At 36.0% G+C, this 24,120-nt stretch overlaps 1 protein-coding gene across 14 annotated transcripts in view; it reads left to right on the top strand.

Moving 5' to 3' along the window:
• LMO3 (LIM domain only 3) overlaps positions 1–24,120 on the top strand; it is a 62,038-nt gene that overhangs the window by 2,680 nt on the left and 35,238 nt on the right. For 2 of the 14 annotated variants that reach the window (XM_032253763.1, XM_032253758.1), the window contains exons 2-3: positions 1,427–1,493; positions 6,667–6,880. In XM_032253763.1, coding sequence (XP_032109654.1) covers positions 6,675–6,880 — 206 coding nt within the window. In that variant the 5' untranslated portion in view covers positions 1,427–1,493; positions 6,667–6,674. The other 12 variants (XM_032253767.1, XM_032253754.1, XM_032253766.1 and 9 more) reach the window with 11 other exon arrangements.

The raw sequence follows: 24,120 nt of genomic DNA, 5'->3' as shown, positions 1-24,120 counted from the left end.
TGACTTTGAAGTTTGAAAACTTAGAAAAATAATAAGATATTTTAAAGCTACCAGTAGCCTCTATAGATGTTAAGTAAAGTTAAGAAGAGAGGAGGTTAGAGAGAAGGGAACCTATTTGAAGAAAAAAAAAAATCTGTCAAGGCCTTAAAACAAGCCTGTGAAGACAAAGCGGTAATGGTGGAGAAACTATGGTTCTTTGACCAAGTTAGTCCTGAAAACATGTTTCTCAGTGTTCTGGGGTGTTTTTCATTGGAGCATGTGAGTTTTAAATAGTAAGGAATTCAAGTAATTGCAGGAAGTGTGTTTCGGGGTGGTGGTGGGTGGAGGGGACAGCATTAGTGAATGGAGAACAAGTTCACAGTTTGGGTCCTGGGCCATTAGAGGAAGGGAGGACGGAGAGTGTGTGTGTGATCTCCTGAGCCAGGCTTGTGTGGCTGACTTGCGGAGCAGCGACTTCATAGAGTTCATGAATGGGAGTCACAGAGAGACCGGCAAGTGCGGCCACCTCCAGACATTTCCTAAAGGGGAGGGTCGTGTGCTTTTCCAGGGTATTCTGGTAGCAGTTTGATTCTCTTGCTTTTATTTTAATTTCCATAATTGGTAGCTTCAGAAATGGCTTTGGAAGGCAATTTGCTTTAAATGTAGCCACCTATTCCAAAATGCCCTGGTTATTTTAGGAACCCTACCCTTTTCCTCCGGAGCTCTCTCGCAGGAGTTCTTGTGGACGGGTCCAGGAGGTAGGGTCCTTCCTCAGTCGACTCCTGCAGAGGTCACATTTTGTGTGCGGGGTTGTCCCCAGCGTTTGTGAGTAGCATATGCATGTGGTTGTGCTGACTGCACTCGCAGGCTTGTAAATTTTCACCCTGGGAAATTAGCAACAAAGCCCGATCTGTCTCGTGGCTGCTTTGCACTTTCCGAGGGCGGCTGTACTTGACTGAGCTGCAGAACGAACAGGCACACGAGAGCGAGCGAGGGAGCTAGCGGGAGAGGGAGGGAGAGAGGGAAAGAAGAGGGGAGGGGTGGGGGCGAGAGGTAAATAGTCTTAAATCGGAAGGGAGCTGCTTCTCTGTGGTCTTGACAAGCGCTGCCTGGGCTCCGCCGGCTCAGTAATAACTGAGTGACCTTTTCTTTGGCTGTATTATGTCTGGCTGGGAAGGGATTGTATTTTGCAGCTGAGAGCCGGAGCTTCCTTCAGCTCGGCTCCTCGCACGCTGCTGGGGTAAGTTGTCTTGAACCAGGACGGAGAGAGACAGCCTCGGACTGCAGTTGCCTAAAAGGAGGACACCTGTGGCTCAGATGCGGTCAACACCATTGCTTGGCGGATCCTTGAGGACCTCATTATTTTAAACTTAAAAAAATAGACATTCCCTCCCCCGTCTTTTTTTTTTTTTTTTTCAAACAATGCTTCTTTTTGACCTTTCCCAAGGAGAAGCGCTACAAAGCAGCCACTGTGCTTACTGAACGGCCTCCCCCTGTATCGCTTAATTGAGAAGGTAAGTGCAGCAACTGTGTACACACGCGTTGGCTTATTTGTGGTGTGTGTGTCTGCGGGTGCGCGCGTGCGTGTGCGGATGTGGGTATTTTTTTCTTCCCCAGCCTCTGCTAATGAGGCATAAACTGGAGCTGCAACCCAGCTCCGCACTGCAACTTTCACTCGGGCTGCAGCTCTACTGAGACGGTTTCGTTTAAATCATGTGAGGCTTCATTATTTTTATGATGAGACATGAAATAGATGCAGGCGGAAGATGTTGATGGAAGGAGGGAGAGCGGCTGCGGCGCGGAACGTCTCAAGTATGACTCGAGTGGATAATAGTCAAAGTTCACCAGGAACTGCAGTATTTCCACACCCCTGACTCCGGGGGAGAGAGGGGCAGGGAGAGTTTGGAATTAGGAAGTGTTTGCTCCCAGCCCGTAGGGAACTAATTCGGTCCGGGGTGGGTTTCCGGACCCCTCCCCCTTACTTGCTGGAATTCATACCCACCCCCTCCCCCCCACTTCTTAAAGAGTTGAAATTACAATCTTTTGGTCCTGATTGACACTCCTGCCTCTCCCTACGCAGCCATAATAACAAAATGTTGTTCTTTTGCGATGGAAAAGTGACTGTGTTTTGGGGTGGGGGTGTGGGGGCAGAAGTGGCCAGAAGAGGGGAAGGTCCCTGGACCGAGGTGCCTATGTCCTAATAGGATGAGATTCAAACTGATGCAGCACATTTTTTACGGGGGCTACCCAGATTGCTGTTATGAAATACTAGTCAGATTTATGATCTTTTTCATATTGAACATGATATGCTATGCTAACGCTGCATGTGACAGTTTAATCAAATCCATTTGTTACCAGGAAGCTAAAAGGGGCCGCTGGGATTTTAGGATTACGGGCAGAGTTAGGGAAGCATGTGGCTTTGTCATTCGCCATCATTTTGCACACTGCGAGGGGCTCCGGGTGTGCGCCCTGTCTTGTCTGGCCGTCCTCATCCCTTCCCCCACCCCCTGCCGCCACTCCGACCCGCTCCCAAAGTGGCTTCACAATAGTCGGTCCTCGGCGGTGTAGGCTGCGCACCAGGTCCACACTTAAGCGAAATCAAGGAGATCCCCTTCTACTTCTACCTTTGGGCTTGGTGCTCAATGCGAAGCTGCTGCAACTCAGGCACGCCTAAGTCAACTCATGCAGAAAAAGGAGAAAAGTTTTGGTAAGGTTATAATCTATCATAGATGCACTTTGCCGGCGCTCTGCACTCTTGGCTGCTCAAAAGCCTTTCTGCTCTTCCGCTGCTTTTGTGTCTTTCTGAAAGATCCGAAATATTATTGTTGTAACTGCTTTGAAAGACTGCTGCTTAAACCAATTAATCTTGCTAGATGCAACAAATACTGCTACATTCTTTGCGAACCATCCCTGTGTGGCTGCAAAGACACAACCACAAAAGGCTGGAGCATAAACTCCGCAAGGGATTCTTTGTTAGAGTGTATGTATGTTTCTTATTTTTTTTTTTTTATTTTGCATGTGAGCTGCATCAAAATTGAACTCAGTCTTGCAAATCTCTTGTTGGCCTTTGCCAAGCACTAGCACTTTGCTGCCATGGTAACTGTAATTAAACTGATAAGAGTGGAAAAATGTCAGTATCTCTGAGCCTTGCAGCTGCATTGGAGAAAAAGGGAATCAAATTGGTTCCCAGCTCCATTGCTCAAAAAGGGGAGGGGGGGGTGAAGGGTAGGGAGGGAGACTGGGAGTTGAAGGGGCAGAACTGAGTTAAGCAGCTCCAGTGCCTGAGATCTGGGGACATCTATTTGCATTGTTGTCCCTTAGGGGGCTGCAGCCTGTAGGGATGCTCTGGGCCAGTGAACAGAGAGAAACAAGCTTTTAGGCCCAATCCAGTTTTCCAACCTGGGTTGGGGGCTGGGAAGAGGATGAAGATGGGCAGGAGGAGAGAAAATCTTTTGTCTGGTACCTCTTGGCAATTGAATAACCATGTTGGCCAAATTCTTTTAATCTGTGTCAATGCTCCCAGCTGCAGAACCTGCATTCCCATTTTAGCATCTTTCTGAAGCACCTCATCTCTTCCAACCCCCTTTATGTATTCCCTCTTCCTGTTCCCTCTCCCAAATTGTTCTCTGTGAATTTTCCGACAGGGACAAAATGTTTTCTATTCACTCTGTGTAGTTAGCCCAAAAATATAAAAAACTGTGTCTAAGTGCTGCAAATCTTTGATTATGATTATTATTATTTTTTAAAACCCTGTGTGTTGTGGAGTTGTGGTTACTTTGTTGTGTTAACTACTGAAGCTGAGACTGTGCGGATGAATGGCACAGAACAAGGGAACATAATGGAGGCAATCAACCGTTAGGCCGCCTCACAATGCAATCCAGGCAATTAAAAGCTCACCAGAGTTTAAATGAAATGGTTCTACTTATTTCTGCACACCACACTGCACAGGCTATTATTTATGTCTTTTTTTTTAATTATGATTTCCCTTAAACTGTCAAATAACTCAGAATGGCAGGGTCTCAGAGGCAATAAGAATTTCCCTCAGAACAATTTACATGCCAATCTAAAACTAGTTATGAGTTCTGATGTGCTATGAGCAACTTGTGAAATGTTTCTTAGCTAAGAACACATAACTCTACCCAGACATGTTCTGGCGGAAGAGGAGAGGCCTCTGACTGCTTTATGCCTTTTAAGTACACAGTAACATGGTGACTACCAAAATAGTTCTTTTGCTACAATTGTTAACTTGCATGGAATTCATGAGATTCCATTTTCAAGAGAAATGCCATGATGTTCTCTAAAAGAAGGTACCAGGATGGAGTGTAAAATATCAAACTCCTTTTATGCCCAAGGCCAAACAGAATGTAAGAGTTTCAAATATTAATTGGCCTCTGAGTGCTAAATTAAAATGTCAACACAACAAAAACACTTTGTGAAGACAAGTAGGTAGTGTTACTTGTGCCAAATGTGGGTCTTGGCTGCAAAGCATTTTGAATAAAATAGCTGACCTTCTATGCTTGATGATGGAAACACAGCTATGGGAAACATAGCTTAGCTGCTACTAAGAAGGTTTTGCTGGGATTTTCTTTTTTAGTTTTTTATCTTTGAGTCTTGTGATAAAAATAATAGCCTTATAAATTTAATAGAACGGCCATTAATTAGGATGGCTTAATTAGAATGGCTTCTCTTAATATTTATTATCTGGATGTTTTCAGTAACAGCATCCAGAATTTCACTGAGTAAATCAAAACTTCCCCCTCCCCCCCAGGTATATGGTTAACAGGCACTTGGGTCTGTTGCTCACTGTAATTAATGGGATTCATTCCTTGTGGAACCTTGCTAGAAGAGGATAACTAGTTCTGATCAAAGAAACTTTATTTGTTAGAAGTTCTAGAGAGTGAGATTTAGCAGAGCTATCAAGGGTTATGATTAATCTACACTAGGCCCTTAGCTCCTTCAAAGGAAAGGAACAGAAAGCAGACTATGGGGATACCACCTGCTCTTCTTACAAATCCAGCTGTTAGTCTGCAGCTCCGGTGACTACAGCTATGCTTATGATGCAGAAGGAAAGAATAGCTATCCTATACAACTCTACTAGACAAGTTATTTTCTAATGAAAGTTTGACATCCTAACAATATTTTGTGCAACTCATGTATTATTTGTAGTTAGAAAAGTTATTCTGCTCTATGGATGCCTTGATGTCTCTTACCAATGGGTTTATATTTTTAAAAAAAAGGTTGTGATGGGGGTGGGAAGCCTTCATCATAAGGTATCAGAGGAAACTGGAGGAGGTTTAGCTGTTTGGGAAAAGGAAAATGCACAAAACTACAGATTATAGCTTGACATTTCTTTTCCTGTAATGCATGCACGTTTGGTGTTTTGTATCCATCTACCTGCAAGTTTAAAACTTTATGCCTAGAAGAGCAAACATAATGCAGAAGAGGGGTCTCTGGACTGTTAGAAGACCATTCGACCAGAGTCTATAGCTTAACTGTCTTTCAGCTTTGAGCAAGTCTCTGAACCTCTCTTGGGCCCCTGTAACATAATTTGTGAAATGAGGGAATTTGGAATGACGTCTGCAGTACTTTATAGTGCTTAAAATGAGTTATTTGATAAACATGAGGCGTTGGATAGTTGGTCCAGCTTCTTGCTAAAGCTGGGTGTTTAATACCTAGGAAATAAGAAGACACTCAAAGGTGAATATTCATTCATTCAAAAGGTTTCAATCAAACTGTAAAACCCATAGAACCCAGCTGGATTTCTTATTTATGATGGATATACATCTTTAAAATACATAAGTGTTCCTATGTTTAGCATAATATATATATGATATGCATATATTTACTTATATATGTTTGTATAATTGTATATATATTTAGATCTTGCATTCTATTGTTTTTTATTTCCTCTATAAAACAAATGTATGTGTTTATGGTAATAAATAGTATAATCATATACTTTAGGTTTACATAAAAGCATATAGTATATAGCTAAGTAATCTGCCATTGATATAGGTGCTGACTGGTGCTTGTGAGTATAAATATTCTATTTGAACACAATAAATACTTTGAAATATCAAGGACCTAGAAGGAAGTATTTGGATACAAGCAAGCAATATTGGATTGGTGAGCTTTTCGGGTAGCTGTTCTGTGTACTGAACTATAAACACCTCTACTGCTGAATAAGGACAGTGTAATCCCATTCCAGGTGCACTCTCCTTCCACCATCAAGCACATATTAAGTGAAATTTTTAAACAGTTAAGCAAAACTCATTTTTTACTTCTGTGGACTGTGCATAGATTAATTTGTTAAATAGCTTTCTTTTCAGATGGTTATTTCACATCTTCTTTCTAAAGGAACTGCTCTATGGGGAGAATGAGAATCCTATAAAATTATTTAATGTTGCTGAACTTCATATTTATAACATCAGTTTACCATGGTCAACATGAATTCGTTATGATAACCACTTGGCATTTGTAACTTTTGAATGATTTAATAAGCACTTGATAAAGTTTGAGACGTTTTGTTTCCAAAATTTAGTTTGATTTCAGGATAGCCCTAATCAAGAAAAGCCAACGCTCCTAGAAAAAGGAAATACTAAATATTTAACTTGTTTGAGGTCTTTTGACATCTTTTTATTCTGTCTGGTAGTCTCAGCTCTCTGTTTTGCTTTTGTCTTCCTTTAGGTATACAAATGCTCTCAGTCCAGCCAGACACCAAGCCGAAAGGTTGTGCTGGCTGCAACCGAAAGATCAAGGACCGGTATCTTCTAAAGGCACTGGACAAATACTGGCATGAAGACTGCCTGAAGTGTGCCTGCTGTGACTGTCGCTTGGGAGAGGTGGGCTCCACCCTGTACACTAAAGCTAATCTTATCCTTTGTCGCAGAGACTATCTGAGGTAGGAATTATCCTTGCACACCAGTGATGACTGGATGCCTTTTAAAGTACTTTTGTAAGTGTATTTTTTTGTTTGTTTGTTTCATTTCCTTACTGCCAGCTTATATTCCTGAAAGAAGTTGACCTGTCAGCCTTCAAAATGTTGCCTTGTGTGTGTCACTCAAATTAATGCTTAAGGAATAGCCAATAAACCACAATATTTAAAGTATTTCTATTTGGCTAGCCTGCACTCTCATATTTAGGAATTGGTTATGGCATTGCCTATATTGAAACTGCCAGTTAGTGTCAAGGATGTATTTAGTAGAAGCCAGCATTCAAGTTGATTTATTTATTTATTTCTCCTTTTTCTTTTTTTTTTTTTTTTTTTTTTTTTTTTTTAGAGCTTAAGGGGGAATGGAGGCTGAGCATAACACAAAGAAACGAATCAGACATTTGGCAAAATATCTTAACTCTTTATTTTCAAAAAGTTTAACCTGAAAAAAATGGATTATGTAAAATAATGTAATTGTTGCCTGTTAGTTGGACCAGAATTGATTCTTCTAAAGTTATTCAGCTGTCCTTTGTGTTTCAGGTTTGTCAGAGGAAGTCAGGTACAAATCCTTGAGTAATATTTATTAGTGCATTTATTGTAGAGTTATGAAAACTTTCCTCTAGTGTAGAGACGTCTGCCCCCCCCCACTCCCCACTCCCCCCTCCCCGTCCCGCGACATTCGGTAATCTCAAAAATACAACTCAGCATTGAATCCCCTCAGACTTTATGGGTAATAGCAAAGTAAAGACTTCCATCATTACAGGAAAATGACAGCCACTCTCCAACCTGTAAACATCTGAACATTTTCAGGACAAGGCAGGTGTTCTTGGTTATGAAGCCGTGAGGCTGACTAAAGCTTGTTTTCCAGCATTAAGTACTCAACACAGAAATTCTACTGAAGAAAAATTATTTTGCTTTTCAGGCAACTTTGTGACTTACTTCAGCTGCGAATTACTTATATTAATAAAGTAGGATCTATCAAATTAGAGATGATCTATGGCATCATTGGGATTTTCATATTTAATACAATTAATCATTTTTCTAGTCTGACATTAAGCGATTTATTTGGCATTTTTTCAGTTCTGACAAAATTTATCAATCAACAGTAACTCCTTAAGTACCTTGATCATTTGGTGAGGTGTTTTCTAGGGAATTTGGTTCTCCTTAGTATATAATTCAACTATTTTTAGTCAGATCCAATCTTTAGATATAAAATATATATTGTTTGATTAATGGTAGTTACAAGAGGGTGAAAGCAGTACTGTTTATCAGATTCTACTCTTTCTCGCTCTTAGGACAGCCTCACCTGACAGCCTCCTGACTAATTATGGCCACTTGTTACTACTTCTCTGTGTTCCGAGTGCATAAAACACACGCAAGGTGCCAACAATGAGAAGTCACTCTCTCCAGCCAGGATTTCTCTCATTGTGTTGGCACAACTAATCAGAATTAATGTATTATGTGCGTTATTTTAGAACTGTCCCGTCTTTGAACTTTTCTCTTTGAAATAAAAATTTCTCTTCTGCTCGTTGTGAATTACAGCCTCATTTCCACATAAAGCATTTGTATTTGCTTTTAGTGATTTAATACTGCTTTTTAGTTTTGCTTTTTCTATATTAACCAACAGTCACAGCTTTTTTGACTCCTTTTGACTTTTCCATTGGTCTGTAATTTCAGTATCTCAAGTGGATTTATGTTACCCTTTCGAATAAGGAGTATATATAGCCCGGGCAATGTTAAGGTGTTTTAATAAACCAAAGGACAACATTAAGTAAACTTGAAAGAATGTCAGTTGAAGTATCTGGGGATTTTTGAAAACCAAAAATAAAAATTTGCCAAGGAAATACCTGTATCGTGAGTATAACATGCTTTGTAGGTGTCAGCATAGTAGCAAGCAGAGACAGTAATGTTAGATTTGTTGTGTTTTATTTTTCCTTATGGTAGTAAACATATATGATTTTAAACTGGTATTTGATAGTCTCAAGTATTTTGCTAAAGAGCATTTATCCAAATAGTTTTCATATCAGAAGTTTTTATATCTCTATAAGAGTGAATATAGCTTTTTGTAGAATAACTTTTGCATTACTTCCTGATAGGCTCAAACTTTTAATGCTAGTTAACTTATTAAAAGTATATAATATTCTTTCCAATATAAACCCTGGTCCTGATTGGCAATATATTCATTTCTCAGAGTACAATTTCCTCTTAAATTGGTCATTACCACATTAATGGCGGTTGTTATGTTAACAGCCTAAGGGTTGTTAACATTTCAAACTAAGTTGTTAACAGGAATCTTATCCCTTATTTAAACTGAAGGTTTGTTGTATGTAATGTGACTTATTTGGCAACTTCATCAACACTTACAATTGCAGAAGTGAAATGGAGAATCGCTGTGTGTAAAATAGTGTTACAAGTTATAGATTATGATGCAGATGTGGTGTTTAGTTTTAAGCGGAAAGCATGTGTCTCAGTGAAATTGTGTAGATGTTCAGCAGCCTATGTCTTTGATTGGCAAATTAAAATTGTCTGATTCTGTATGTTAAGTCAACAAATATGTCAAGCAGATTTTATTTACAAATTAATTTCTTTGATTATGTATAGTCATTCAAAAATGTATATTAAATGCTTACTGTGTGAGAGGTATAATTTCAGACAATTAATGAAATTAAGGGAAAAAGGAAGGCACACCTAAAATTGTTCCTATCTACTTGTTTATTTAATTATGCAGAATCTGCAATGTAATCAGTGAACAAGTAGCATTCTGTGGCTATTTTCCTGAGCTTTAAAAGTAATTTTTCTCATTTCCCTCCAAACTCAGTAGATTTCCATTTTGTATTTTATACAACCAATGTTTAATCACTTAAGTTCTATTTTAAAAATTTTTATTTTTAATTTTTGGCCTTTGTATATTATGTAATTTCTCTGAGGCACCGAACTGAACATAAATAACTTACATATTTGTATTTCCCTGACTAAATTATTGAGAACGTAATCAAAGTAAGTAAAGTAATAAAGAAAATAGTAATTTGCCTGTACACATAAATTGTTGGTTACAGGTATTGTCCTGGGCCACGTAAATTTTTACATGCAGATCAAAGTAAAATATTTTTGCCAGTTGTGTTTAGCTTCCTAACACTCTTCTCCCTCCATAAACAGAAAGCAAGAAAGAAACACTCTTAATTGTGAGCAATGAGTCTTAAAGATCTGTGTTTTATTTGTGTTACTTTGAGTAGTGATAATAATGATGTGATTTGTAAGTTCTTTGAATGATGATTTGAGATGTTAAGTAATATGAAAATATAATAATTTAGACTGTAAGATATTTTCTTAAGGCTTATAGAAACAATTATTATGGAAAATTTATTTCCAGTTATTTTTTTTTTTGCCTTTATGGTAGTATTAGCTGTATTTAAGGGGTGGGGAGAAATATCTTCCATAGTTTTTACACTGAATATCAAATCTTAACAGTGGAATTTTTCACTTTCCATAGCTGGACTAGTATATCATTCATTTCGCTGTGGAACATAAAATGCACATATCTGATGAGACAGAATTTGCCCATTTTTGGGATTGCTTTCCTCCTTTGGAAACTCATTAGCTAAAGAAAGAGAAAGACTGACTTTTTAAAACTTCCTCTAACATGTTTTCTGACTGAAATTATGAAGTCTACCCATTCAATATTTATATGCCAGGCAGACCAAGAAATGTATCTGTTAAAAATCTATCCAATGCATTTATAAATATTTTTTATATTTTAAAGATTAGCTTTTGACAAACTAGATATAGAAGCATCTTTGTACTTTAAGTTGCAGCTTAAAATTGATATTGTCTAATGTAGATTAAAAATGACTGTGTAAAAATAGCAAAGTTTTAGTGATGATGTTTAAGGCACTCTTACCACTGCAATCTATCAGCCTTATTTCAGTTTGAAAAACAGAATAAAGTAGCCAGCCAATGCATAATCAGAGTTTTAGAATTAGGAATTCTATATGCTTTTTTTTTTTTTTTTTAATGCTTTGCAGCAATCAAATAGAACTAGGAGAAATACCAACATACTTTCCTTTTCAACTTGAAGGCAATAAAGAATGTCAGAATGTAACCAGAACTCAACTTCTGGGCAGTTTTTTGTTGTTTTTTCTTTGAACCTTCAACTTCTTGTGACATACTTTAAGCATTCAGTTGATATAGGCTGTATGTATCTTGCATCTCTATGAACGATGTCTTGCCAGTGTTTATTCAAAGCTGTTTGCTGTGGTATGTGCTGTGGAAGCTGCTTATAGCTTTTCCTATATGAGAAGCTGTAAAATGTCTTATATAAAATTTAATGCAATTTGCTATTTTTATATGTGAGGATGATTTGTTTAAAATGAAACTACTGGGAAAGAGTGATGCTTCATGCTTCACTATAGTTGCTAATTAACTAAAATGATTTGAAGCTTGCTATACTGACTACAAATTTTATGTGCTTTAATATAATAATATAATAACTCTAAAAGACAAAATAAAAATAAAATGCCACATAGAGCATATATCTAGCTGTAACTTTATCTCACATTGACCAAACCTGGTGCTTCTCAATTTTTATGTAAGTTCAACTTTATATTGGTACATAATTATAAGTATGAAGGTAAATAGGAATATCTTGCTAGCATTATTTCATCTGGCAATTTATAGCACAGATTTTTTTAATGTTGAATATAATATTCTTTTTATTTCATTGTCATATTTTTAATATTAATCATTTGGAAGTACTTTTCCTGGAAAGCAATGTATTCTCATTATTTGAAACATTACTTTTTACTGTTCTAAATTCTGAAAACATAAGCTTTTATATGAAATGGAACTCTACAAATAAACTTTATTTCTGTAAGCTTCACTTGAGCTTTTAAAGACTATATTATTATCATAATTTTATCATATTTAAATGTCTATGTTAATTTTAGTATTATGAAATATTTTGACATATAAGCATATTGAACTCCATATCTGTTAAGAAATACTGTTACATTCCTTATACATTATCTTATTTGTGGCTTTATAAAAAGTTACAATTTTAAGTTCATCTTTCCCTTTATTGTAGGAAAACATTATTGAAATCTGTTTTAAACATTTTAATGTTAATACTACTCCTGAACCAGTGCAAATCAAGACTGATCTTTTTTTTTTTTAATAATACTTCCGAAGAGTGCCCCTCACTCTGGGAAATATTTGGTGGATGGATTCACACTAGACTTCCTGAGCACCAACTGCCCCCAAACAATTTCTATTTAAAATATTTACTACACATACAGCATTTCTTCTCATTGGTAAATTTATCTACAGTATCTTTCTGTCCTTAATTCTATAATGCATTCATTTTCAGTAAATGAGTATATACTAATATAATAATTTTAGTTTTGTGGCTTTTAGTCTTAGTTTGTTTTGTAGACTTAAGATGTTTTCACTGGAAATTTCACCACCCCCCAGAGTATTAAAAATATTTTATAATGTTTCTATGTATTTACAGCTTTTTATCTCTTTACAAGTATGAAATACTTCAGTCAGGATAGTTTTTATACATAAGGAGGATAAGTTAGACATACCTGACTTGGCAGAAAAATATTCTGTTTCTGCAAGTATATTTAGGATTAAATGCATCTGGAAAAACTACTTTGAGAATTGCTAAAATTGCTTATTTTGCACTTTATAAATACATAGAATTCTGGGAAATAATTTCTATTTTTAGTTGCTATTAGACTATATCAAAGTAAGCCAGCACTTCATTTATAAACTCACCATTAACTTCCATTAAGTGACTAATAATAAATTTTAATGCTGTGTTTTGACTGCATAAACATAATTTGTTAAGGAATCTCATTTTAAAAATATGCTGAAGGTAGTAATTTTGTAAATGGTTTTGATGAATATATAAATTGTAGAAATGTATTATGTAGTTCCGTTTTCTGCCTCACATAAAAATGAAATAGCCTAAAAAAAGAATTGCACCAACCTAAATGACCACTGTATTTCTCTTCATCACACTGTGAGGCATTGAAGCCTTCTTTTGGTATTTGGTTTGAAAACATTTTCCTATTTGTATGAGAATATCTCCTATTATTCAAAATCATATACTGCATCCTCCATCCCATCTTCCAAAAAAATTAGCTAACATTTTCGCTTTTATTAATAAAAATTACAACATATGAAGTGTAAATGCTGGACAAGATCTGGAAAACAAGGGGAATAAAAATAAAAATAGCAATACTCTGTTCAATTTGCTAGGTATTTTTATAAAACTGCATTTGTATTAGCCATGTCTCTATAAAAGGCCCTTTTCTGTCTATTTTTTAGTTTAATTGGCTTATAAAATTTGGTTTATGTAAGTGATTACTTCTGCTGATATATGGCACTTACCGTTGTTAAGAATTTGAAGAGGTGCAGCATCTACATGCTGCACATACAGAGATTGGAATCTATGTAACCTTGGAGTGGGCATTACTTTTGTCATCATTGACTTTAGCCAACAAATCACCATAGTTGGGTAAACTTTAAAACTTGTAAAATTCCAAAACTTGACACCAGCTAATTCTTTAGAATTGTAAACTATAGCACTCACTTATTCTTACAGGATTTTAATCAGCCTAAGATGTAAGATAACTTTTATAAAACTAAGGTATGCCTAAATTCATTTTCTTGTGATTTTAATTATTCTCTTCTGTTTTTCTTAGCTCTGATGGAGTTTGATACTGCCTGTTCTAGTTCTGTTTTTACTATCATAATATACTCGTTTTGATGATTAACTGTGTATTTCCCTTTTCAAGGTACTCACAAGAAGCTTATTTTTAAGTGGAAGTTTATACTGTAAAGCAAGAAATGTGGCATTTAGGTTTTCATTTCTTACTTTAAAACAATATCTTTGGCTTAAGGCTTTTTCCCCTTTATTATCAGTATTAATGAACAACTTTCTCTAAAGGAATTAAGACCTAAGCATATTCTTTTATTATGGTAATCAAACATGTTTCCTATATTCACAAACTAACCACATCAGCCACATGCATTTGTTTCTGCCATATTTTATTTCTGTGCTGTATTATGAAATCTTCTTGATAAACCTTTTTCTTCTCAACAGTATCTTTGTAGTTATGTAATGATTCTCTTTTCGCTGAATTCCTTTGCGCTATCATGTTAGTGTTTTCTGATGCAAAAATTTCTAGTTACGGACTTTACAAATTTAAAATGAAATCACACTTGAGATGAATAATCATCTTGGAATAGTCAGATCCCTGAATTGAAGTTGGAAAATTAACACTAAGCTGCATGTATTAAGTTAGACTCTAATCAGCATGTGTTGTTATGATTCAATTTAATATTAAAAACTCTCCAACTGGGCCACTGGGAAAATAAAAGACTCTTAGGAATTGAAAGAGTATTTGCAGAAGAGCACACCAAAGCAATATTTAAGTAAAATTGTTATTACTAATGCAGTAAAGCATCATCCACATTAAACCCATCCTATTAATAAAAAGAGAAAATCAATTTTAGAAAACATAAATATCGTATATGACAAGGACTAGTAAGCAGGCATGGAACTTCATGAAATGTGCTAATGCTAACAGTTAACATTAATTCAGATACCACAGAGAAAAAATAAATTTCTGTCTCATTTATGCTGTGGGATCCCAACAAGCAACAAGGGGGGAAAAGCTAATTTTAGACGTTATTAGTTTATTCCTATTTCCTAAAACTTTCAAAACAACATCATGTTTTTATTTTAGCAGCTCTAACAGAGATGCATATTTACCCGTTTTTGAAATTATTTTATGCTTTTTGTTTTTAAAAGATTTTGAAATCTCTTTAGTAATTATTTTTAATTTTTTAAAAAATTTTCCATTTCTAGGATAATGTTTTTTGACACATTGCTCACATTTCACCAAAAATAGAAGAATCTAGACTGTTACATTTTAAAATACTTTACAATGTTAAGCATACTACTTCTTTTTCATTTACCAACTTTTCAATAAAAATATATTTTTACCAATATCTGTGTATAAAGATGGTACCATGAGTGGATTAGTACCTGTTCGTTTACCTGGGTGGGTAGGATAAAGGAAGTGAATGGAAAAAGCAGTCATGACTTCATACAAGTATTAGTTTCAATGAGCAGGTTTATTTGCTGATACTCACCTATACTGTGAATATAATTTTAGAGCCTATGAATATTGCATGTGACTACCCACTAAGGACCATTTGCACTTTGGGAGATACAAAGAAATTATAAGTAATTGCATTGCCTTAAAATTTATAAAGCAATATTTTCTATGACCATTTATTAGGAAAAATATTAGAAAGGTCCTGAGCTAGAAGAATCTCCTTTTTCGCAGTGCATCCTTGCTGAATGGCAATTATAATTACTTGCTTTGCTATCTCTTTAACAGTTTTACAATGAAACCATTTAGTCACTTGACAAATATTTGAGTGCCAATATTTCATTATTATAAATAATGTGATATACTATATTTCTAATTAATTTTACATAATATATTAAGTACAAAATTATAAATACTTTATTTTGTGAAGAATAGGCTATCCAGTGTGGGAAATTTGGAAAGAACTTAAAAGGAAGTTATTTTTCAAATTTTCTACACCTGGTAAACATCACTATTTTTGTTAAATAACTTAGTAGAGTATACAAAGAGTTTCACTCTAATAAGTCCCGTGGAGCCGATATAGAGAATGACAAGAGGTATAATCAGGAGAGATTAGAAAAGTTTCTGAAGAAGGGGATAATCAAGTATCTGAACTTTGTAAAAAATCTTTTGTAAGCCAGTGGTCTTCATAAAAGCTTAGCTTTGAGCTTCGGGTTATATTTTGGGTGCAACGCAAGATAGAGTCAGATTGTAACTTTCATGCTATTTGTATTGTTCCATCTCTTATCACAGATATCAGTAAGTTATCAACAATTGACACCCCTTGCAAAATTCTTATCATTCCTTGTACAATTGATACCTCTTGCAAAACAATCATCCCGTTCCCATGTTTTTCATTCAATAAATGTGATTATTCTGTATGTTCTAGGTACTGTAAAAGGCCTTGAGATACAGCACTAAATAAAACACAAAAATACCTGCTCCCCTCTTCGAGTTTATATTCTACTTGGGGGAAATAGACAATCAATAAAATAAGTATAGGACATCAGGAGATATAAACACAATGAGGAGAAAATGAAGCAGCAAAAGAGGTTTGTGGAATTTTGTTTTGTATGAAGGGGATGCAGACAGCCTCGCTGAGTTGGTGACTTGAGTAATGACCTGGTGAAAGTGAAGGAGCTAGCCATGCTTATGTGTGGGAAGGACATTCCGGACTTAGGAACATCCGGTACAGAGGCCCTGAGATGGTAGTTTTTCTCATATGTTTGAAGGACATCACAGATACGAGTGCAGCTGGGGTGAGTGAGCAGGAGGGGCGAGAATGAGAGGTAGCCACCGTGTGGGTCTATGGTATCACCTATCACTGTTGCAACCCAGAACGCACCATATACATTTCTAAATGTCCCCTGCAACAGTGATAACACTTCCATTTGAAAACCACTGTAAAGCTTATTCAGTGAGGCAGTTGTGAAATCAATTTCATTTGGGATTACAGAACTCATCTGCTGAATTGAATGAGATTATTTTCATTTATTATTTATCGGAGGTTTTTTTGGATGTCTTTTTATTTGACCTCATTGATGACCCTGTGTGTTAAGTAATAGTTGTGAAACATGAATTTAAAAATAGACCTCAGGATTTGGTCACTTGACTATCTGTTGCCAATCTAAGGGGGATGATATAGTCACATGTTTGATTTTTAAGGTGATGCATCTACATTCATCTATTAACATGGAGAATGGACTATCTATACATCATAGTATTTCAATGTGAAATACAAGGAAATGCCCATATTGATGAGCTAGGGCTGCCAACACAGCATTCATGAGAGTAACATTAACATCTTGGCCAAAGAACTCATCAGACTGTCCTGATCACAACGATACTGATTTTTAAAAAATTCTTAGGTAATAGAAATTGCAAAGATGAGGATTTTTCAAAGGCCATTAGTTTTCTACTCTTGAAGTCAGTTATTCTAGGGCTAAGAGGTGATTTTCTTGTCTTTTTTTTTTTTTCACTTTTTAAAGTCAAGCCAAGCCCTATTTAATTATCTTCTAGTTAAAAAAAAAATTTTAGATATTTTTTTTTAATATTTGCTCTAGTTATGATAAATGTTTCTAAATCCAGCATTTAGAGAAGATACATTAAGGACATATTGTTATTTAAAACAATTTAATGAATCACATTCTTGATGAGACATGTTATGAGAGTTTGTTTCTCACCACTTATGTTTCTCACTATAAGAAACACTTATGCTTATGTTTCTCACTACTAATCTAACCCACTAACCTTAATCCTAGCTCACTAATGTTAGTTTTGCTTCAAGAAGAGCTAAGCATCAATCCTCAAAACTGAAAGTTTAATATTCATTTCTATTTACAACAGTTGGATTTGTATGTACAAAATGTATTTTAAAAATGTTTAAGTTAACTTTAACCTTTAGGTACAAATCAAAGTTCTCGAGTTTGTATTTATATTTTTAAAATGGGTTGGGATGTCTTCATGGGTACTTGGCTAAGAAGCTATGCAAATGTGCTTTGAATCTTTACAAAGAGATATAGGATGAATGGGATTTCAAAAACGGTGGCATTTATACTTCATGCACACACACAAAAAATCCAGCACCTACTTTTCAGAAAGCTAGACGGAGATAGTAGCCAAAGAGCTTTACAAGGCTTAATTTTTACTGTGGTCTGCATCCTGGGGACTTTTTGTCTGTTACAATTTCTAACAGTCCTCCTGTTCTTCCTGACAGATGCTTGTCTTATTCTGATTGAGTTGAGGAAACTATATTCCTAACCACTTTGTGACCCTTGTCTTCCAAGGCAGATCAATTTGAGCTTGATTTTAAAGAAAAGTTGCTTGATCTTGACCTGATAGTTTGCTTGGTGTTTAAATAATCTAAAATATTCTCATCAGTGATAGTTATTAAACAAACCACTCTCTTTAGGATAGAGATCAAGTGCTTATTTGATTAAATAGGTTCCATGTTTTGTCTTCTTGGTTAGCTCTTGATTTCTGCAGCAACCTAAAAAAGATGTAAATTTTCAGGAGATTTTAAGTTAATATTTCTTAAATTTTTCTTCCCTAATTTATACAGAGCCTTTCATCTGCACTACAACCCAATTTTTTACTGTGAAGTCACAAATAAAAGTAAAGCCGCAAGCTTATAGTGCATTCATCATAACATGTACAACATATTTTAAATGTCTCACACAATTATTCTGCTACATGAGGTATTGTCCCTCCTCCATCAGTGATCATCGATGGCAGATAACTCATGTATTCCTTTTAGAACCCAGTCATCTACTGTTGTTTTAATCTTCTGTGAACATCACTTCAGTAAATAAAATATAACGTCACATGGATGTGTTCTTGTCACTTCCCTAAAATCTTCCAAACTGGGTGAGGTTAGATCTAATTCCTAGATCTCAGAGGCATGCCAGGTGGCATCATGGTAAAGTATCCAGATCTGAAGTTGGCCCTCTTCTGCTACACCCCAACTGCATGTTCCTAGTCCAGTTACTCAACTTCTCCAAGTCTCAGATTTCTTCTCTAGAAATAGGAATCCTATTCATAAAATAGTTAGGGGTGACAGTGGAACACGGTAGGGAAAGAGTTGTTCACACTGGCTGACACGCCTCCGACCTCAGCTTCAGTTGCTAGGAAGGGAGAATGGCACTGAGTTATGAAGATAAGATAGGAGAGAAATTAAACATGAGGAGAAGATTAACATGAGGAGTGATTAATAATCAAGAATATGAAAGGTTACTACTATAATAAGATCATTTACCAACTTTTCATATACAAAGGAGATGGGTGGGGAAATGTCTAAATAGGTGCACTTTAGGCTGTATGGAAAATTATCTCAACACTGGAGATTACTGGAATTTGGAATGGATTGTTATATTAAGATTGTAATGTGCTTTATATAAATTAGGGTGAATTTGGATCTTTGGGAGAATTACTGAAAATTCTATTTCCTTTATAACTGAACTGAGGCGATAGTTTTCTAAAATATCTTAAATGCCCATGATCTCTCTATTTTAGCTTGTAAAAATTCTATGGCCTTGTAAAGCATTATATTTAATATTCCATAGAGTAGAATTATATTATAAAATTTTAGGTTTTCTTTATAGTGTTGATTTTGTATCGTTTTCTCAGGTGGCAAGGAAATTGAATACCAACTTCTTTTACTCGTATTATTTTTCACAGTGTTCGCTAAACATTTTGATTATATATTCTTAAAGAAATTTAAGGGCGCACCTTCAATTTATATATATTTATATACTATAAATACTTCGTTATACATTTTTAAAAATTATGAAAACAATGCTTAATGGAAAAAGTAGAAAATGCATAGAAATGCTAATAATTTTTTAAGAATTTCTTGGAGTTTTGCACCTTAAATTTGCAGAGCACTATATCTTAGTAGTTTTTTATGTTTAAATGAAAGTTGTTTTGTAATGAGATTTGTGAATAAAAGGGGGGAAATATCAAAGCCTGGGAAAGAAGTCATAAGAAAAAGATGGAGTAATTATCTTAAAGAAAGGAATTTTTTAAGCATGAATTAATATTCCTTGTTCATTTAAAATTAAATCAAGGTTTTCTTTCATGAGGCATGTGGCAATGCTTGTGGACTTTTCCTAATGCTATACCATAGCCACTGGCAACATTAATATGAGACAAGATTCTTCTCCTTCCCCCTGAAACCCCCCTTCAGGACACAGTGAGATTTTAGACAGATAAATGCTAAGAGAACCCCGTGTACCAAAGGCAGTGTTTACTGCATGTAATACATATCATTGTTTGTCTCCTGTAGTGAAAAATACTTGTGTCGTGCTGTTAAAATGCACTCCTGACAGACCAGTGCTTGCTATTATAGGGTCCATTGCTTAAAAAAATGATACACTGACAGAAATACAATTTAAGAAAATTTAACACCAAGGGTAGTCAACCATGTAGGCTACTATTAAGGGGCCAAAACTCAAGGCCAGGGGTTTATTTAAAAAAAGAGGCACAGTTTATTTGCTAGTATAGGCAAAATTAAAGGAAAAAAAAAAAATAAAACTTGAATTCCTTGCTCTCTAGTCTATAGAAAATTAATGAAAGCAACAGTTCAATAAGATTTTATTGCAAAAATGTTTTAAGTGAAACATTTAAAGAATGCTTTGGAATTTTTAAACAGTTACTTACCATTTAGAAAGCTGTAACACTGCAGTGCGTAACAAATTGTTAGCATTGGATCCTAGGCACACCCAGTGATTTTCTTAAAATGGGTAGTCAGAGCTGTTTAATCTGAATCACTTTGTTCATTTCATTTTTGTGTGTGTAGCTTATGAATATATTTGAGATTGACAGGTCAGTAGTACCCACAATTGCTATAATTTAAAACGTAAGCCATTGTCCAAGTATCCTTGTGGGCATAGTTTGGTAGTTAAATGCATTAGTTTTGTAACAAGACCTTTTGAGAAGGAAAATAACCAAATGTGAGATGTGATGAGATTTGTTGGATTTTTAGAGGAGTACAGAATGTTCTGATGAATAAACTGCTACTGAATGATGATAAAGCATGTGTTTTTAAGCTATCACATGACTCTATTATTAGAGGGGAGAATTCCATGAATTTAGATGAGATGTATTGTCTAATTTTACCGATTTAAAAACAAATCTGTCATCCAGTAATATTTGATGCCAACTGTGTATGGCTTACATGTTCCTTTGGGAGAAAGGTTACAAAAGTAATGCAATAAATAATCTGAGCCACAGGAGCTTAGCTCGAGTACCAGAGAAATGGGAAAAAACATCATCTACTAGGATGGGGAGTCAAAAGAAGTATATCTTGGATTCTCTACCCTGACAGTATAGCCTTATTGCCACATCCTAGGACAGGCTTTGGGAGGCAAGTGGTCCTGCCAGGAAAGGACATCCAAAGACGAAATGCAGTGTCTTTGCAGATGTCCTCCAGAATGCAGTTGGCCTGAATCTGACAATATTATACAACAGATTTATCTATGGACGTAGAAGATAATGCTCAGTGTGATATTTGTCCAGACGCATTGTCCAGAGCCTCTGTGACTCAGCTGCGTGTTGGAGGAGACCCAGAAAGGCTTGCTGAGGAAGATTAGGATCTTCCGCTCGCCTTACCACAGCCATGTGGTGATTCTCCATTCATGCACGCATGTTAGTTGCTTCGTAGTTGTTCCGTATGTAGACTTCATCATATCATGACATCTCAGCACTCTGTGTTCTTCCCAGAGATTACAACTTCAAATGCTGCTTTTCCATCTTATTTTTTAAGAAGTTATCTGAAAGAAATAGTATTTATGGCAGATTACCTGAAAAACTGGATGTTAAACTATTTTTTCTGATAGTTTTAAATTTATTTTTCCCTTTGATCTTGGCCCCTATTGGTTTGGCCCCTCAAAAATTTTCATGGAATTGCACATCAGGGTTTTGCTGTTTCCCTGTGTTGATGATTTTCATTAACAGCTGTGAAAACATCAGTCTCCTAAGTATGCTGTTGCAGACTTTGTTTACTGTATCACACAGTGTCCTGCCGCCTCACTGGTGAAATTACGCCCAGATCTTAGAATAAGCAAGATTTCTGAGACTATACATGATTAAAAGATGTTTTTCTTGGGCCTGTGAATCATATACTTGTTTACATTTTCCCTCTTCTCTGTCTTTCCTGGGAAGCCCAGATCAAATTTACTTTCTAACAGTTGTTTAGAACTGTATATGTTAATTGATTCTCCAGAGTTTTGTAATTTCTCACTCATATTTTCCTTTTACTATTGTATTTGGAACTGTTTACCTGAGGATTATTTATGACATCATTCAAATGAAATCACTTAAGTAACTGGAATGAGTGGACTTCAACAGAAAGAAAATACAGGTGAGGCCTAGGGCCTGATGCATGAAAGATGCTCAGATAGCTGAGTGAGAGGAATGTAGGAAAGGGGAGAGTGTGATTAAATTAATTTTCTAATCTGCAATTATATGGAAAATTAGGTGAACTTGAATAATATTTGGGAACAATATTTGAAACAACATTTACGTGCACTGTATAGGATGAAGATGATAGCAAATGTAACCTTTCGTATAGGTTAATAATGTTTGTGGCCCAGTGATTGTTTAGCATGACGTTAATCCATTTTTTAAAAATATATACACAAATATGCAAATCATTTTTTTTGAAGCAATAATCAATAACTTGTTTTCTACCATGATACTTTAATATAAATAAAATAGGCTGACTTATTTAACTCACCAAGGACTAAAACAAGAATTACAAACTCAAATGCCTCCAGGTTCCAGGGTCTTGCAAGAAAAATAATGTTGCAAACTGGGGCTTGCATGCCTCACCCAAAGGGGGAAGCCAGGACTTAATTCCAGCACACTGCAGGAGTATGGGCTGAATGTTGCTGATTTTTCTGGATAAACCAGATTTTTTTTTTCTGGATATTTCAGTAAAATCTCTTGGATGTAAGACACTGGCAACTAATTCTAATGTGGTACGCAGCTGCTAGTATATAACCTTTTGGTCAGGACCATAAAATTCTAGTTTCAAGTAACTGATCAGGCCCTTTAATATGTACAACTAAGGCATTTGAAAATGTTTCCTCACATCCTGAATTCTTGACGGAGGGGATCACAGCCTTTCATCCCATGTATAGCAGTTATACACTTGCTTCAGAAATCTCCTAGGAGCTTTAAGCCTAACAGGGAGCCTTGGCACTGCTTTGTACAGTGGGAAGCAGCCCACCCTGAGAAAAGAAATCTCTTGCTTGAACTTCAATTCCTGAATGAAAAGCAAATCCACTCCCACCACTCCTCCACCCACCAACATTCATCCAAAACTTCTTGTTTCCATTCCTTTCCTTATTTCTCTGGATATTTCTGCTGTTACCCTCACTCAACACTTTTCCACTGGGTCCTCCAGAAACTTCACGTCCTTGTCAATAACTTTTGCTATGTCCACCATCTTTTGGCCAGATGCTTTTTTCATCAAAATATTGTTTTAACTGAATTTCATCTATTGCCTTACCTGGAACTAGGCAACTTTTCTTTCAGCTGTCAACAGGAGCAAGGTACTACTAACTCATGGAAATCCCACCTTCCACGAAGCCAAGAGGAGAAACTGGCCATCTTAGATATACACAACCCTCCCCACTCACTAATAAAAAAAATGCATCCTCCAACAAAACCCATACATCTAATTATACTGCCTTTTACCCCTTCTCACTGCTGTCGTTTCCCTTTTACCATAATTCTAGGAGATTCTAAAAGGCTTAGAGCTGACTCGTCTGAAGCCAGGCTCTAGCTTGTTGAGCCTCCCTGACCCTACTGAACACCAGCCCAGCATCCCGGAATCATATACAGTGTCTTTTCCTTATGGAAAAGCATTTCATCTCAGGAATTTTAAATGCCACACTGTAGTCCTGTTTCACTTGTAATATCACTGATCTTTGATTTCAGACATTCAGCTCTCCTGCCATGTCTTTTTCTCTTAATTTGGTCACACCTTTGAAGCTTTTATCTTTCCTGCCCAGTATGAACCCAACGGTCACTCCAGCAAGTCCCCTTCACTTCCATCTTCTATGTCTCCTGCCATACCTGTGCTAGCTCAGTTTTCACCACTGCTCAAATCTAACAAATTGGCATGCGTATGCCACCCCCTTTTAATCCATTCCTATAGTGTGGCTAAGCATTGCTAGAAACAACCAAATAATATACAGATTGATACGCCCTGATGTTTTATATCAGGTTTGATATAAATCAGCCTCTTATTATCTTTAATTTCTTCTATCCTGTCTATGTGAATGAGATCTTCCTATTCCTTCTAAGGCCAATTTTGTGTCCTTGGCTGCATTCCCTCCAACATTCTGTGGGTCTTCGTTTTATGAGGTACCTTGTTTTTCTTCAGTCTTTAGTATCTTCTTTTCTACAGTCACTTGACCCTCAACATATGGCTGTACCAAGATTCTTCTGTTCTGAAAAAATACTCTTATCCCTCAAATTTCTGTTAGTGTTATCAATTCCTCTCTTGTCTAATTTTTCAAAAAAAAAGAATAGTCTGTT

This window comes from Sapajus apella, unplaced genomic scaffold, assembly GCF_009761245.1.
Source record: "Sapajus apella isolate SASKATOON/1434 unplaced genomic scaffold, GSC_monkey_1.0 scaffold84, whole genome shotgun sequence".
Classification (NCBI taxonomy): domain Eukaryota; kingdom Metazoa; phylum Chordata; class Mammalia; order Primates; family Cebidae; genus Sapajus; species Sapajus apella.
Note: the sequence above shows the minus strand (reverse complement) of the source record. Positions and strands in the feature narration are given on the sequence as shown.